The following is a 16,734-nucleotide window of genomic DNA, read 5'->3' on the forward strand; positions in this document are numbered from 1 at the left end:
TATATATGTGAGTAGGTTCCAGTTATGGCCGTTACGCGTAGAATTTCGAAATGAAACCTGCCTAACTTTTGTAAGTAAGCTGTAAGGAATGAGCCTGCCAAATTTCAGCCTTCTACCTACATGGGAAGTTGTAAAATTAGTGATGAGTGAGTGAGTCAGTCAATGAGTCAGTGAGTCAGTCAGTTAGTGAGGGCTTTGCCTTTTATTAGTATAGAAATAAAGTTGTGATTTGGTGATTTGGTAAAACAAATGCTCCTGGCAGTTCAGTTCTTTGGCTCTAATGCTGATGTGTGAAATAGTAAAATCTGAAAAGCTTTAACAGAAATTTCTTTATAATCAAAGTATCAGAATTGACATTTACAGATGCTACTTGCTTGAAAGAAATTGAAAAAAGAAATTTTAAATGTTGTTCTCCCCGTATCTGCGTGGGTTTCCTCCGGGTGCTCCGGTTTCCTCCCACAATCCAAAGACATGCAGGTTAGGTGGATTGGCGATTCTAAATTGGCCCTAGTGTGTGCTTGGTGTGTGGGTGTGTTTGTGTGTGTCCTGCGGTGAATTGGCACCCTGCCCAGGATTGGTTCCTGCCTTGTACCCTGTGTTGGCTGGGATTGGCTCCGGCAGGCCCCCGTGACCCTGTATTCGGATTCAGCGGGTTAGAAAATGGATGGATGGAAATTTTAAATGTTAGGTCACATTCTAAAAATATCAGATTTGTATAGATAGGGTCTTTTTTGTTTGGTTTACCTTCCTTTATATTTTTACTCTTTATTATAATTAGGGCCCATGATTTACCGCAGCCTGTGGAATTTAACGCCACGCCGCGGAATTTAGGGTTTTGCAGCAGTAAAACGCCATGCCACAGAATTAACCTAACTGCCGCGGAAAATACCAAATCTGAATGAAATCTCACCATTTGAGGCATATTGATATTAGTATGATTAGTTTTGATTACTTCTTTAAGTTCTTTCTTTAGCCTATTGCATCATCTCATTACGTCATTAGCCCTTCCGTTGGACGAGTAAACGTTAATTTTTTAAGTCGATTTATAGCATTAGTGATATTTGTAGTAATTATTAAATCAATTTATTGCCTGTGGTAACAATTTGACCTATCGTGTACTTTACAATCAATTAGGCTTATTTAAATTTAGTAAAATTAATCATTGAGTGTGGCCAATAACAATAACAAGCAACGCAATAAAACTAATATTTTATATTAGTGAATATTGGACCGGAACAGCGAGTTAAAGAATTTGGGCCGGATAAATTCTATGCCGAAGGTGGTTTATTGTGGTGCAAGACTTGTAATGAACTGGTTGATCATGTTAGACCCCAGACTATAACTGATCATCTAGGGACAAAAAAGCACACAGAGCGTGCAAATAAACGACAACATGAGGCCATGAACGACCCCACAAGCAGCAAACAACAAAGTACTATTACCGGATGCATTGAACGATCAACTGCTGCCAAAGATACATTAGTGACGAAACTGTTTGAAGTATTTATGGCAGCCAATATACCGCTGGTGAAAGTTGACAACCCTACCATGCGTAGTTTTATGCAGAAGAACCTGAAGGGCGGTGGTGGAATACCACAGGCTAATACACTTAGGGAACTATACATTACAAGAATTTTCAACCAACAACAGGCTAATATAATAGCGAAGCTAGCCGGACAGAAAGTGGTCGTTACTGCTGATGAAACAATGGATGTTGTTGGATGTTATGCTGTGAATGTACTTACTCAACCGCTCAATGCTTTTAAACCAGATGAATGCACAGCAATGTTAGTGAACACAAATTTTTTAACCGAAGTGAACAATGTAAGCATTGCGCAGCTAATTATCTGTACTCTGACTGAGGTTAATATGCACTTCAATGACATTGTAGCATTTGTTATGGATAATGCAGCTTATATGAAAAAATGTTTTCATGACAGTTTGCGAGGAATACTGCCAAATATCACATGTTGGGCCCACATCCTGTCATTAGTTGGAGAAGAGTTTCGTGAAGCACTATGACTTTGTGATTTGCTGGCTGCTTTAGTTAAGGGCATATTCTCCAAAGCCTCAGGACGTGGTGCTAGATATCTTCATCATCTGTGACAAATGAAAGTTGAAAAGGCAGTCATGCCGCCAACTCCAGTCATCACAAGATGGAACTCTTGGCTCGAGGTTGTGCTGTATCATGTTGAGTATCTAGACTATTATATGTTGTTCATTGCTACTGAAATCGAACATAGTGGAGCTACAGTCCAGTTAAAGAAGCTGTCGGCGTTGCTGCAAAGTACTGATAAGCTTAACGAGCTGAGAGCTGAACTTGAATTTGTATCTGTTCACTGGCAGCCAATTATGAACACTCTGACTTCTTTTGAGGCACAGTCAATTCATGGCTGTCGATGTCTACAACAAAGTGCCTGACTTACTGTCTTGCCTGAAATTGTCCAGATTTCCAATTGCAACCATTAGCTGTGAAGATGCAAAGCACAAGAGCCGGCAATAGACTTATTCAGATCTGTGAGAATATTTGATCAATGACAGCTATCACTCTTACTGAAGAATTTTCTTGCCGCAGTAAATCGTGTGCCCTAATTATAATGATGTCACAATCTGCTCCATTTTGTGCATTTGTTTTTTCTGGGAGCCACAATTTTACAATGTGTGGTATAGCGGGTCCAGAGCTCTTGTCAAGGACCACTTTTAAATAAATAAGCACCATGCCTGTGCCTTGTTGAGGGGGGGGTGGTGGTTGTGTGACTGAAGTGGTTCTTGGGGCGGTTCGCGATGTGGGCGGTTCTCACCTAAGTTCACAGGTGAAAAGTCGTCCGCATACGTGATTGTTCCAGGGGCTGCTGATTTGCCACAGCTGCCATGCCCTCTTGATAAATAGAAGCACGAGTTGGCAAGGAAGGAGGGATGAAAAGAAAGAACGGACAGGAGGTTGCTGGAGAAAGGAGAAAGCATGAAGCAGTGGAGAGCAAGCGAGCGAGTGCAGGCTCGCGTTGCAGCTGAACAGTGAGCCTGGGTGTTGGGCCGACACCCGGGGAATAGTAGTAATGGTCACTCCTGCTGAATGATCATAGAACGGGATTGACCGGAAGGTGGGTGACTCCCCGCGTAAGGCAGCAGGAGTCAGACTAGGGGGAGTGTATTCTTCAGCTTGGGCACCCTGGTCGCTGTGGATCCCAAGTCGCTGTCAGGAGCAGCCTACCAGAGCCAGGGATCGGAGAGGTGAACTGAACAGCTGAAGTAGGCAGAGTGAAGGTCAGCTGCAAGTAGGGCGACTCCCCTGTTGAGAAGCCCAGACGGTGGAAGCAGGGGAGCCACCAGGTAAAAAGGCACCGGGCTTGCTGTTGTTTTTAAAAGACTGCTTCCTACAGTATTTTAACCTCGTTGTTTTTAGAAGATTTTTTCTAATGGATTTTAACCTCCACATTTCACAACTGTTTTTAAGAATTATTTATTGGAACTTTGGACACTGCACTTTAATTTGGACACTTTGTTTGTGTTTGATTTTAAATAAAAGCACTTAACACTTTTGCACCATCCCCTTGCTATGTTGTTGCCTCACTGCTTTGCTCATCGGTAGCATTACCGACGATGATGGGTTCAAGGGCTCCCAGACAGAAGATGGGAGCATAAAACCAACCCACATCGTTACACAATGTTGTGTCACTTTGATGCTGTGTGTAACTAGGCACATCATGACAGCCACATTTTGTAAGATCACTTTGTTGTCGTAAAGACATCCAAACTTTGTTTAAAAATAAAAGGAAAAACTAATTCTTCGGCAATTACCTTTATTTACAACAATAGGTAAATATTACTCAAGGGACATTATTTTAAAACTTTGTAGTACTGTTTGTAGTTCTGATCCCCATGCTTCAACAAACAGCTCAAAATGCTGTTCAAAGAAGTCAACCAAACGATCTTTCAAAGATTAAGGGGTATCTAATTAGATTTGGACAGAGGCCACAGAACTAATCCAGGTCTATAAATTTATAAAGGCATTAATAAAGTGAATCCTACAGAACTCATTCAGTTAAAAGTGAATCACATATTTGAAGATAGCAGTGGAAATTAGAGGGAAGCACTGTAAAGACTAAATTCAGGTACCATTTTTTCACACAAATGAGAATTTGGAACAAAGTACCAAATGTGGTTGTGGTAGTTGAAGTGGAAAAATCCTTAACCCTTAGAACAACCTTAAGAATCTTGAAACTTTGCTCTGTTTTTGACTACATGCATACAGTAACATAAAACTTTAAAAATATATGTTTTTAACATTGCAGACATCTTGAAACACATGTGTAATAAACTAAATGTACAACTGACCTGGACAACTTGCAAAAGGGTAATTGTACCTCTTACATGCTGCACAGTTCCTGGTTTTCATTGCTACATTTTCATTTTATTCTTTTACATCAATTCTAGAATGATAGTAAGATATTAATACTTCTATGTTTCAGATTATGGCAATATAGTGATGCCTCCATAAGGGAAGTTGTCTGACAACTACAGAATCCAGGGTTTGTTTGCGAATCTAACCCCATAACTATGTGAAATTCTTCTTTCAGTTATCTCCTACATTTTAGGTTACTAAGATTCTGCATTTACACAGGATTGGTAATGGCAGATATATGTGTATGTGCTCTGTGAATGGCTGTTTTCAAATTAGAGATACATTTCTTATTTACTCCTCGTGCTGTCAGCTTCTTGTAATCACATGTCAGATACAAGTCAATAAATCACATGTATTTTTACATAAAGATATTCACTTCAGAAAATCCTACCATTGTTGTGTGTCAATGCACTACTGACAAAAAGCCAACTGCTGCTCTGTGCTGGCTTGTAAAAATGCTGTCATCCGCTGCTATCCATAAGGCCAAGAAGATTGTGACCACAACTGCTGTTGAAAATACAGAAATTTACATGGCATATATTAAATGAGAGCATTAATTAGTGAATTAAATCTGTAACAAAAATGAGAAAAGAGTTAATTAGGGTCACAATTGGCTATATGCAGAACCTTGGAGATTACAGAACAAATCTATGTGTACATAATTTATTAGATCTTATTGTATAATGTATATTACTGTACTTGTATAATTTTAATTGTTTTTGTGTTCCAAGTCCAGCTGAAGGTCACATGTTACGTTTCCAAATAAAAACATTTCATTGCTTGATATCTTTAACTTTGTCAATAAAATATACATTGTGCAACTTAGTCTTTTAATTGATCACAGAAATATGCACAATATTCAATTTTGTACTTCTGCATGGCTCATAACTAAAATGATACTGCAGCATTTGTTCATATTGCTCACAATATTTAAATTTACCTAGAATTGTTTGAATGACATTCTGACTACTTTTTATAATTGCTACTAATGTCTTAAGCATAACTAATGAAGAAAAACCTCTTTTAAAACTCTGGAAAATAACTGCTTCTTTATTATACAGTATATAGAAAGACATACCGTAGGAGAAGGAATGGTCAACCTTTCATACTGTTTTTGTTTTGTCTGAATCTCTAATAATTTCATACTTATGTCATTTCCTTCTATAAAAGAAATGTAGTCTTTGTAGTTACTGAATGGTCCAGCCAAGATGCTCAGGAAATTAAGATGATAGCTTAAATATTCTATTAGTGAAGGCTTCTCCCTGAAAAACAAAGAAGACAAAGATAAAAACTAGCTATAGCATCAAGAGACCATGTGTTTAACTGTGCTATTTCTTCTCTAATTTCATTTAAAAGGAACTACATGCTTTGAATAAAATATTTACTACCACACATTTTATATCCAATCTAAGATTATCTGGATAACACTTATTCGGATAAACCAAAGCTCAAGAAAAAGGTTAAAGTATATAGAGTTCATGATATGTGGCAAGATGTATTGTCATTATAAACAGAATAAATTGTACTGATATTATTAAAAGAAATGCTACTAATAACACTTGATCAGCTTACTTTCTAATATTATCAGTGAGGGCAGAAATAAACCTAGCCCTCTTGTCACAACCATCAATGAGATTCTGCACACTGGATCAGCTACTTTGACTGGATCCATTATACTGCACAATGATTTCCTTAATTTCTTTCAAAATTAAATTCACTCCCATCCCATTCACTTACTTCCGTCATGCCCCTAATCTCAAATGTTGTTATTGTGCACTGTGTATCACTTTCAATTTTTTTACTCTAACTAATCCATCTTATATTCACGAATTGATCATGAACTCCAATGCTCCCACATGATTCATTGAACCATCACCAAGAGCGCATCTTAAAACTTCCAGTCTATTTCTCAGATTGTTAATAGTTCTCTTTCCACTTGTTTAGTTCCTCTCTGTTTGAAAACTGCAATTATCACTTCAGTTCTTAAAAAATAAACTTATTTTGATTCTTCAGTTCTTAGTATTTAAAGACACATTTCCAACCTTCAGTTTTATCAAAAGTTTTAGGGAAGGTGTTTGCCTCCCAGCTACAGGCACATGTGCTCAATAACAACCTTCCTGAGCCTTTCCACTTAGATTCTCACTTTTTTCACAGTATAGTACTGCTCTTCTTAGAGTAATCAATGATCTTCTCCATTCTGTTGATCCTGGTTTTAATATTTTATTATTTATTGATTTTAGTGCTGCATTTAATGCAGTCATTCATACTAATCTACTCTCCCATCTTTGGTCACACGTTGGAGTTCGTGCCATTGCTTTTGCATTGTTGAAATCCTATTATACCGATAGGCAGCAATTTATTTCAATTTGGAAACTTAAATCTCATACTCCTACACTTTCTCAAGGTGTCCCACAAGGCTATGTTTTAGGTACCCTTGTTTCCCCATTTACATTCTACCCCTACATACTCTGCCTCATCCCCATTACCAATACACCCTGTAAGGGCGGAATGATCTGAGAATTTCTGCAAGAGTAATAACCTGGTGTTATAATTATAGTCTGAGGTTTACAGAATAAAGACAAAGGGAGACAGGACTGTTCCTTGTGGTGCTCCAGTATTGCTCACATACATATCTCAAACACAGTGCTTGAGTCTCACAAACTATGATCAGCCTGAAAAGATAATCCATTATCCAAGAAATCATAGGCTTATCCACCTGAATATCTCCGAGCTTACCTCTTAACAGGCATGGCTGGATGGTATTGAAGATGCTGGAGAAATCAAAAAACAGTTCTGACTGTGCTGCCAGCTTTGTCCATTTGACAATAAGCTTTGTGGAGCAGATATATAGTTACATCCTCCACTCCAATCTTTGTCCAATAGGCAAACTGCAATGGGTTGGTGGTCTACCACAAGAGGACTCATATAGTCCAGGAGCAGTCTCTCAAAGGTCTTCATGATGTGAGACATAAGTGCCACTAATCTGTAGTCATTAGGGGAAGAGGTGCCTGCCTTCCTTGGTACATGAAAAATGCAGGATGTTTTCCACAGCAGTGGCACTTTCTGAAGCCTTAAGGAAAGACTGAACAGGTGAAAGAGGACTCCACAATGTTGGTCAGCATGATGTATTACATCTGTGACACACATGCACTTGGGAGGTAGCTAAAAGGACCAACAGATGGTAATTCCACGGTAGGCTTAGGGGTGGGTGGCATCTTACGCTAACCCTTTCTCTGTTATCTATACAGGCCAAACATGGGAAACTCTGCCTGGTTCCGATGACGTCACTTCCAGTTTTGGCCCTGAGGATGGCAGTTGCGGATCTGGTCCTAAAGACATCACTCCTGATTCCAGGCCTCAATGATGTCGCTTCTGCCAATCTGCCTTAAAAGCAAGTCAACCTCCACATTGTATTCAGTTCTATTTTGGACTCAACTCTGTACACAATTGTGCAACATATTTGCCTTTTGCAGCCTGGATTTAAGTATATGGGTAGCTGCCCAAACCTTGTTCATGTGTCAAGGCTATTCATTTCACATTGGCGTAGCCAGCAGGATGTTGGCCTCCTTATGGAATCAGGAGCCAAACCAGAAAGAAGCCTTAGCACACCATCAGCCCTGAAGAGATCAGGTGGGAAAGTACTGTTCCCGAGTTTTCGGAGACAGTCTGTGTTTGTAGGTGGAACCTGGGGTGCGCTTCGATCCAAGGGTCTAGCCTAGACCACTAGGCATGTGGACATGGGCCCTATGGACCAGAGCCAGGCCCAGAAGGGAAAACATTGGGGACATACTATAGGCTCTTGAGAAAAGGGACTGCTCCACTGAACCCCACAAAAGGAAATCTCTTTGATAAAGGTGGGGGTGCCCCAGGTCAGCAGGTGAGGAGTGTATTCCAGAGGGAATTTAAAACACAGTGTAGATGCTGTACACTAGCAGATCTTAGTGGGAAAGAATGAGCATTGGACATCACAAGCATCTCCAAATATGTATTGCTGACCTATTGATTACTCAGTAGGCAAGCATGAAGCCTATGAATTTAATATGTGGTGTTGAAGTGAGCCAATGTAGTGAAATGAAAAGAGGAGTGACATATGTAGCTTTTGGAATCATCTGCAACAGCCTGGTAGCACATGCAGGTACTCCTGTCAATACAGAGTTTCAGTAGTCCAGACAAAAGCCTTGATGGAGTGGTACAACATATTCTGCTACATATGGTCTAATCTTGTGATTGTTATACAGAAAGAAACTAAGATCAAGAGACAGTTTTAACACGGTCTGTAAAAGATAGCTGGTCATCGATCACTACCACAAAGAGGCATAATGTCTTGACAGGTGTTAGCTATAATGAACCAAGCTGAGCTCCCTATGGGGTGTTAAACAGACAGGCAGGCTGGCATAACAAGGAGTTCATCTTTAGGTTTTAAATGGAAAACCTGAGATCACAGATGCAAAACAGAATGTACAAAGTTTACATAGATAGTAACTGGAAGTGAGATTTGAGGCAAGGATGCAGGATCCTAGAGGCAGAAGTGCTAACTAAGGTACCAGCATTGCACATGGTAAAGCGATATATTTAGTCAAAAGCAGTTTTAATGTGTTTTTGGAATACTAAGGGGAGTTCTTTTCCAAGCAGACAGCCTAATTTTCACAGACTTAATACATTCCATACCTTTTGTAGGAAACACCTTACATTGTCTAACCAAAAAACAGGTGTCTCATTGCTCTTAAGGAGCAATTCTTCAGCAGTTCTCACAATAAACATGATGAAGACTTTTAAGAGCATGATCCAGAAACAACTGCAAACCTTGGCTATACATCTATACTCAGTAGTTTGCCTACTATAAACCATGGAGTAGATGACACAACTTTCACTCTTGAGATGATCTTCTATATTGTTTTAATTATATAATTAATTTAACACATTTCAGCCTTTCTTCATGGGAAGTGGTATCAAGGTGTGCAGATAAATTCCCCCACACTGCCCAGTGTCATGGACTATAATTAATAAGAGATGGATTGAGAGGTTAAACTGACTGTGTGTCAGAGATAGTAGTCAGGAACATAAATCACCCATGGAATTGTCCTAGTTCCCTTTCACTTTAGCCCCTATATTATTAATTTTAAGTGCAACTACAATTTTCAGAATCTATTAGAGAATTAACAAATGTGGTGGAGGACTTTTAATGTGTTAAAGGAAGAATCACCTAGGACTGAACATTACCAAGACAAAAGTGCTGGTGGTAGATTTTCAGCCTGTATTGGAGGCTGAGATGACATATCATCTGGGGTGCAGGTGGTGTGGTGTATACTTATAAACACTTGGAGACACATTTTAACAGTAGTAGATGTGATCAGGAGAAACACAAGAAAAAAAAACTTATTTTGCTTCATAATTCCTATCAAGACTAAAACATTGCTTTGTGAATGAAAAGCGGTAGTTCAGCAAGTATTTTCTTGAGCTGTTTAAAGTGTAAAAATAGCAGTTTTGGTACTCTTCATCTTTTAAGTACTTTGCTGTACGTATTCAGGGAATTATACTGTCTCATATTGACTATTTAACATCCACTAAAATGTCTTTGAAGAATTCTTAGACTTTCTATCTATAATAATAACTAATTATGACAGCTTCCTATGATTAGGTGATTTCAGTTTCCATTTAAATAACAAGCGAGATCCGAAAGAAAAAAGAGTTTAACTTGCTACATTCTTTTGATCTTTGTCAGCATGGTACCCAGCCAACATGCCAAGTCTGAATCTAGGGCTAATTCTAACAGTGAGAGTTACTCCTGAAAAAAAACTGTTAAGAAGCTTTTAACTAAATATACCTTGGGAAAATCAGTGTCCAAACTTACAAACAGACTATCAGAAGGCATACAGAAACAGATGAAAACTAAATTAAAAGTGCATTATGAAATAACGAAGGCTATAACTTATATGTTATTATGAACTTTGATCTTAACTTCACATTGCATAATAACTATACTGCTAAAACTCCATTGTTTCATTTAATAAACACTGAAAATGTTAAACTTCTTATAACATCTAAAGATTCTGGAACCTGTAACACCTAACAGGTCTACCTTAGAAAGACTTAAAACAAAATGCAGTAACAAGAATCTTAGTTAAAAAAAGCTGAGCACTAGGTCTCACTAGACATCATCATCACATTAGTTAAATGTGTGCTTTAGAACATATTTTAAAATGCTCTTAATTGTATATAGAATTCCAGTACAATGCATTAAAACAGTAATGAATTTCTTTAGCACACTTAGTTTTTATAGAAGGCCCAGAGTACTGTGAAACATTTTAAGAAACTCCTAAAATCCAACTTTTTAAATTTGTTTTTTTCATACCTTCAGTTTAGTTCTATTTTTAATATCCTAGATATGCACAGAATTATCATTCTCCTAGGAAAATTTGCTATAATTTTTAATCCTTTCTTTTCAATGTATTCTATTCTGGATCTTCCTTTAATTTATTTTTTTTTTATAAGCACCAGAAAAGAATAGCCAAAAGCGATTCAAATCCTCAAGTTAATTTAACTTTAGTAAAGCCAACATCTGATCAAGAGAAGTAACCAACAGTGCAAAGTTGTTTGCCCAGTGGGTTGTGAAATGTTAATCCCTACTATCTCCTAGTGTTTCAGCTGAAAGCAGAAAGCACTGAAGTCACTACAGAAAGGAATAAAGATGAATTCAGTAACATAAGATGCATGTGTTCTCTGCCTGTCAAGGGCACGTTAATATGTTGTGTCCCCTGCAGCATGTACAGTTCATGTTTTCTGACCAACAATACAGACAACTTAACCTGCCAAAAGTGCCAAAAGGTCTGGAAAAGAGGTGAATTGGAGGACTGCATTAGTAACTTGACAGCGATCAGGCAAGCAGAAAATTGGATCAACTCAGTTAGTTTATACAATTCGGCTATTTCTAATTTGGCTTCTGTCTCTCTAGGTTCCTATAGCCAGTGCGCAGCCGAAAATAGCAGCACTAATTCTGCTACAGGACAAGTGGCTAACAGTTAGACAAGTGTCTAAAAAGCCAATACTTAGTCCATCAGCACCCACATCACCATTTCAAACCCAGAACACATTCAAAGCACACTGCAGAATGCCAATGGAGTCTAAGAACAATAAAGCATGCATAATTATCGATTCCATAGTGCAGAATGTTAGAATTCAAAACTATATTAAACCAGCAACTAATATTAAATGTCTTATTGCTACATGTCGGTACTAAGAATATTTATTTATGGCAATCAGAGGCATTAATAGTGAACTTCATCTTTCTATTCACCAAAGCAAAAAGAAAATGTCAGAATTTAATTATGTCTTGCCCCTTACCAAGATTATAGAGGGGGGATGTGATTTATAGCAGATTATATTCCCTTCACTGCTGGCTAGAAACCTGGTGTGCAAATAAAAGCATAGCTTTTGTGAACAATTGGGATGATTTTTGGGAAAGGCCTGGATTTTCCAAGAGAATGTTCATTCTAACTGGGGGGGATCTTTTGTTTTATCGTAAAATATTTCAGCAAAACTGCCTGGCTGGCTAAGCAGAGCATCATCCAGGCCACAGATATGTGATCTTAAATCACAGGCTGTTGTTTATTCCACCTCTTACTATCCTGTAGCTGTTACCAATAATTCCTGTTGTGGAGCATTTTATAAAATGAGTCATGATGCAAACCTTAAATTACTTGTGTATAATTGGACCAAGAGATAAAACCAGATCCTGTAATAGTAACTTAGTTCAAATTAAAACAAAAAAATATGTCACCAGCTCAGAAATGCTGCTTATTAAACATTCACTGTCTTGGAAGTAATTGGTAAATAATATTTTATTAAGTACAAAATCCCATTTGTGTCTTTTCACTGAAAGCTGGATAAGGAAATCTGATACTGTTCCCCTAGCAGAGTCATCACCATATGGATACACATTCCTTCATAAATCTAGAGATACAGGTCAAGGAGACGGACTTGAAATAATTAATTGTCACAAAAAGCAAATTGCTTGTAAAAGTTCAGGCAAAATCACATCTTTTGAGGCAGTTATTTTAAATATTAAAACAGATTCCAACACAATTGTAGTGCTAGCCACATTCATTGCTCATTTGGCAACCTTTTATCTGATTTGGCTATAAATTATGATCGTGTAGCATTGATGGGGGATTTTAATGTACAGATTAATGTGGAAACTGACAAATTTAGCAGATATCTTACTTATTTGTTAAATTCAGTAGGATTTTGTCAGACTGTCAATGGTCCAACTTATAATAATAATTAGACATTAGATGTAATTATAACTTAGAGTTGAAATTCAAAATTTAAATATTACTCCATGTAATTCATCCATTATCCATCCCGCATATCCTAACTACAGGGTCACGGGGGTCTGCTGGAGCCAATCCTATCCAACACAGGGCACAAGGTAGGAAACAAACCCTGGGCAGGGCACCAGACCACTGCAGGGCTCACACACTAAGGACAATTTAGAATCACCAATGCACCTAACCTGCATGTCATTGGACTGTAGGAAGAAACCAGAGTACCAGGAGGAAACCCATGGAGACACAGGGAGAACATGAAAATTCCGGCGTGTAATCCAGTGAACCCGGGTCTCCTAAGTGTGAGGCAGCAGCGCTACCCACTACGCCACTGTGCCGCCCTTACAAATACATTCAAAGATTAAAACAAAAACAATGTGACAACTAGATTGTAACTCTGCTTCAAAATGTATAGATATTTTCAGTAAGTCAAGTGTAACCGTGTTAAAATGAATTTATAAAATGACCATGACAGAGGCTTTGGATGCAGTAGTTTTCCTTAAAAAAAGTGATCAAAGCACATCAAAACTCTCCCTGGTGTAATGATAGCACTCAAGCTCTTAAATTAGAGTATTGAAAAATGGAGTGTAGAAGGAGAACAAAGCTGCAGGTCTTTTGATTTGCTCAAAAAATGCTCTCTTTAAAGCAAGCTGAGACTGCTATTCTAAAATAACAGATTAATAATTATCATGTACTTTTTAGGTGTCTGATTTAACAAGTGGGAATTAAGAACTATGGTGCAAAATATCAACAAACATTATTACAGACTATGCATTTCTGAGGAAACTGAAAATATAAGATCCCAAATTTAAGCATCATAGAGCAAATTGCATACTAGTTTTGCAAACTCTGTCTTGCCTTGCATTCAGTATTTTAGAAAATGTAATCCTGTAACAGAATAGGAAGTCTTCATTTTAATTTCTAAAATGAAACCTATTACTTGTTCCCTAGATTCAGTGCCAACAAAGCTAGTAAAAAACACCATGGATGTTATTGCAGCACCTATTCCTAGCATTATCAATAGCTTATAGTACTACAGTGCAGTACCTGATGCACAACATTTTGTATACAAGTTGATAAATATTTTGTATGTCCTTATTTGTAACTTAGACAAAGCAATGTAAATTTAGTGTTGCATTATTGATAATAATAGCAGTGGTTTGATGGTTAAGAACCCCTTCCCCCCTTTTAGGAATGAATCCTTATAATTTCACGACAGGGTTAGGGGAAGTGCCTCAAACAAGTCTGGCCAATATTTCTCTGCTGAAGTCTCTCAGTCAACCTCCTCAGTGCCAGGCTGCCTAACTGCCAAGCTTCACCTTAACACATTGTTTGGAGGGCAGGTGTGAAGGTGTTCTGTCCCCCCATTGATCTGAAGTATGGCTGTTTGAAACTGGCTTGTATCAGAAACATTTAAGTACCATGGTGCCCTATTGGCTCTAGGGATTGAAAAATCTGAAAATCTTTAAATTTGCTTGCTTTACCCCCTTCTCTCTCTCTCTTACCAAACTGATGAAAGACTGTCTCACACACAATGAACTAAAAAGGACAACACAGTGAAGAGCACTGCTCAGCAGCCATATTGAGAGAGGCATGCGGCAGGTTCAGAAGAAAGCAGAACAAAAATGAGGACATTCTAAGTAACTATCAAGTCTGTGTGTTGCCTGAAACTACACATCAACATTTATCAGGTTGTATGGTTGCCAATATTCAAATGTACTTTGCATATTGTTATTATCTATACTAATAAAAGGCAAAGCCCTCACTGACTGACTGACTGACTGACTCACTGAGTGACTGACTCACTGACTCATCACTAATTCTCCAACTTGCCGTGTAGGTAGAAGGCTGAAATTTGGCAGGCTCATTCCTTACAGCTTCCTTACAAAAGTTGGGCAGGTTTCATTTCGAAATTCTACGCATAATTGTCATTACTAGAAGCTATTTTTCTCCATTTACTGTAATGGAGTTGAGCTCGAAAGCCGTGGGGGGGCGGAATTTCGTGTGACATCATCACGCCTCACACATAATTACGCAGTACGTAGAAAACCAGGAAGAGCTCCAAAAAGCACTTAAGAGAACATGCATTATATAATTAAGAAGGCAGCGAAACAATTAGAAGCGAGCGAGTGACATATAAAACCATATTAAGCGGCTCACGTGAACTGACGCGTCAGACAAAAACAACAGTTCCAAAGAGTGCTGAACAAAAACCGAATTACACTGCTACGCTCAAATAGACAAACCACACGCCATAGCTCAATAGTAGAAGCTTCGCCTCTAGCTCCGAGGTTCGATTCCCGAGAGGGGATGCACTGAGTATGTACGCACGCATTTTTATTCATTTTAACTTCGCATCCCCTTGGTTTGAGACGTATGAAAAAATATGCGGTTAACGCAGAAAAACAGATCACCAATTGAAGCTTTATGAATAATGATACTTTATTCGCGATCAATGATTGTTTTGGTAAAGCCATACTCAGTGTATTCATTAGATGAACGGTAAAAAAGTAAGAGCGAGGGGAGGGTAACTTATTGAGGCACGCAGGCAAAACCACAATAGCACGCTGGCTCGATGTACTGTAGTGCGCCAACTCGATCTGAATTGCGCGATCACATTCGAAAAAATATATCTTTTCAAGTTCTATGTAGTCCATATGTGTCAAACTCAAGGCCCACGGGCCACATCCGCCCGGTGTAATTAAATCCGCCCGAGATCATTTTATATACTGTATTATTGTTATTAATGGCCCGGGGAGATGAAGCGCTGGTAACACAATAAACTACAGATCCCATAATGCAGCGCTTCAGCTGCCTTGCAGAAAGAACACTTACCGTTAATCAAGTCTAGCTTATGATGCTGCAAGTTATTGCGAAGCTAGCCCACACAATGCCGAAGAGAAAAGGTAATTCTGAACATAGAGCCTTTAAAAACCGATGGGAGGCTGAGTATATGTTTACTGACATTGCCGGTAAACCCGTGTGTCTCATTTGTGGAGCTAATGTGGCTGTAATTACAGAATTTAATCTAAGACGGCACTATGAGACAAAACATCAAGATAACCTGAAAGACCTGAATGCAATGCACAAGATACAGAAAGCAGAAGAGTTAAAGAAGAATCTGACACTTCAGCAGACATTTTACCGTGCAAAATCACAAAGTGATTTCAAGTGAAGCTACTTTTATGGGAGACACAAATGCACCAGTGCAACTTGCCCCACTTTCCCTTTTGCCAAGTAATCTTGAACCAAATCGGCACAACGGTGTTCCCAAATATGCATTTTGCTGATAAACTGAGCGCACTGCGCACTGAGTTCGCACGGCGCTTTGGTGACTTTGAAGAACAAAAAAACAATTTTCAGTTGTTTCGCAACCCATTTGCCGTCGATGTGGAAACTGCACCTGTGCAGATTCAGATGGAGGTGATTGAGCTGGAGTGTAATGGCATACTGAAGGCAAAGTACAATACTTCAGGGCCCGCATAGATTATTCACTCCATTCCCGCAAAAATGCTCCAGCTCCGTCTACATGCAGCTCGAACCTTGTGCATGTTTGGTAGCACATATCTGTGTGAGAAACTCTTCTCAGTCATGAAGACTAATAAAACAGCACACAGGAGTCGCCTCACTGATGAGCACCTGCAGTCCATCCTGAGAATCTCCACAACACAGAACCTCACACCAAACATAAACAAACTTCTTGCCAAAAAAAGATGCCAGGCGTCCAGCTCTGATAAAATGACATAAGAGCAAAGACAACTGAATGATTTGATTTGTTATTGCTGAAAAGAACAAATTTTATTTATATTTCCAGGTTTTGTTATGCACCATGTTCATATTTGAATTTGTATAATTTTAACAGGATATATTTTTATGGAGAGCAAAATCTTTTGGGATATTTAAAATTTAAGTTTATTTTTATATAAAATTACATAAGAGTAAAGAAATTTGAATGTTTGTTCTTTTAACGTTTACTTTATTTCTAACTTGTATAATTTAGACAGGATA

At 38.4% G+C, this 16,734-nt stretch overlaps 1 protein-coding gene across 1 annotated transcript in view; it reads right to left on the reverse strand.

Moving 5' to 3' along the window:
* The window catches only part of LOC120515454 (lysophospholipid acyltransferase 1-like), a 267,682-nt gene that overhangs the window by 109,227 nt on the left and 141,721 nt on the right, over positions 1 to 16,734 (reverse strand). The window contains 1 exon segment of the mRNA XM_039736483.1: positions 5,481 to 5,664. Coding sequence (XP_039592417.1) covers positions 5,481 to 5,664 — 184 coding nt within the window.

Source organism: Polypterus senegalus, chromosome 15, assembly GCF_016835505.1.
Source record: "Polypterus senegalus isolate Bchr_013 chromosome 15, ASM1683550v1, whole genome shotgun sequence".
Taxonomy (NCBI): Eukaryota; Metazoa; Chordata; class Cladistia; order Polypteriformes; family Polypteridae; genus Polypterus; species Polypterus senegalus.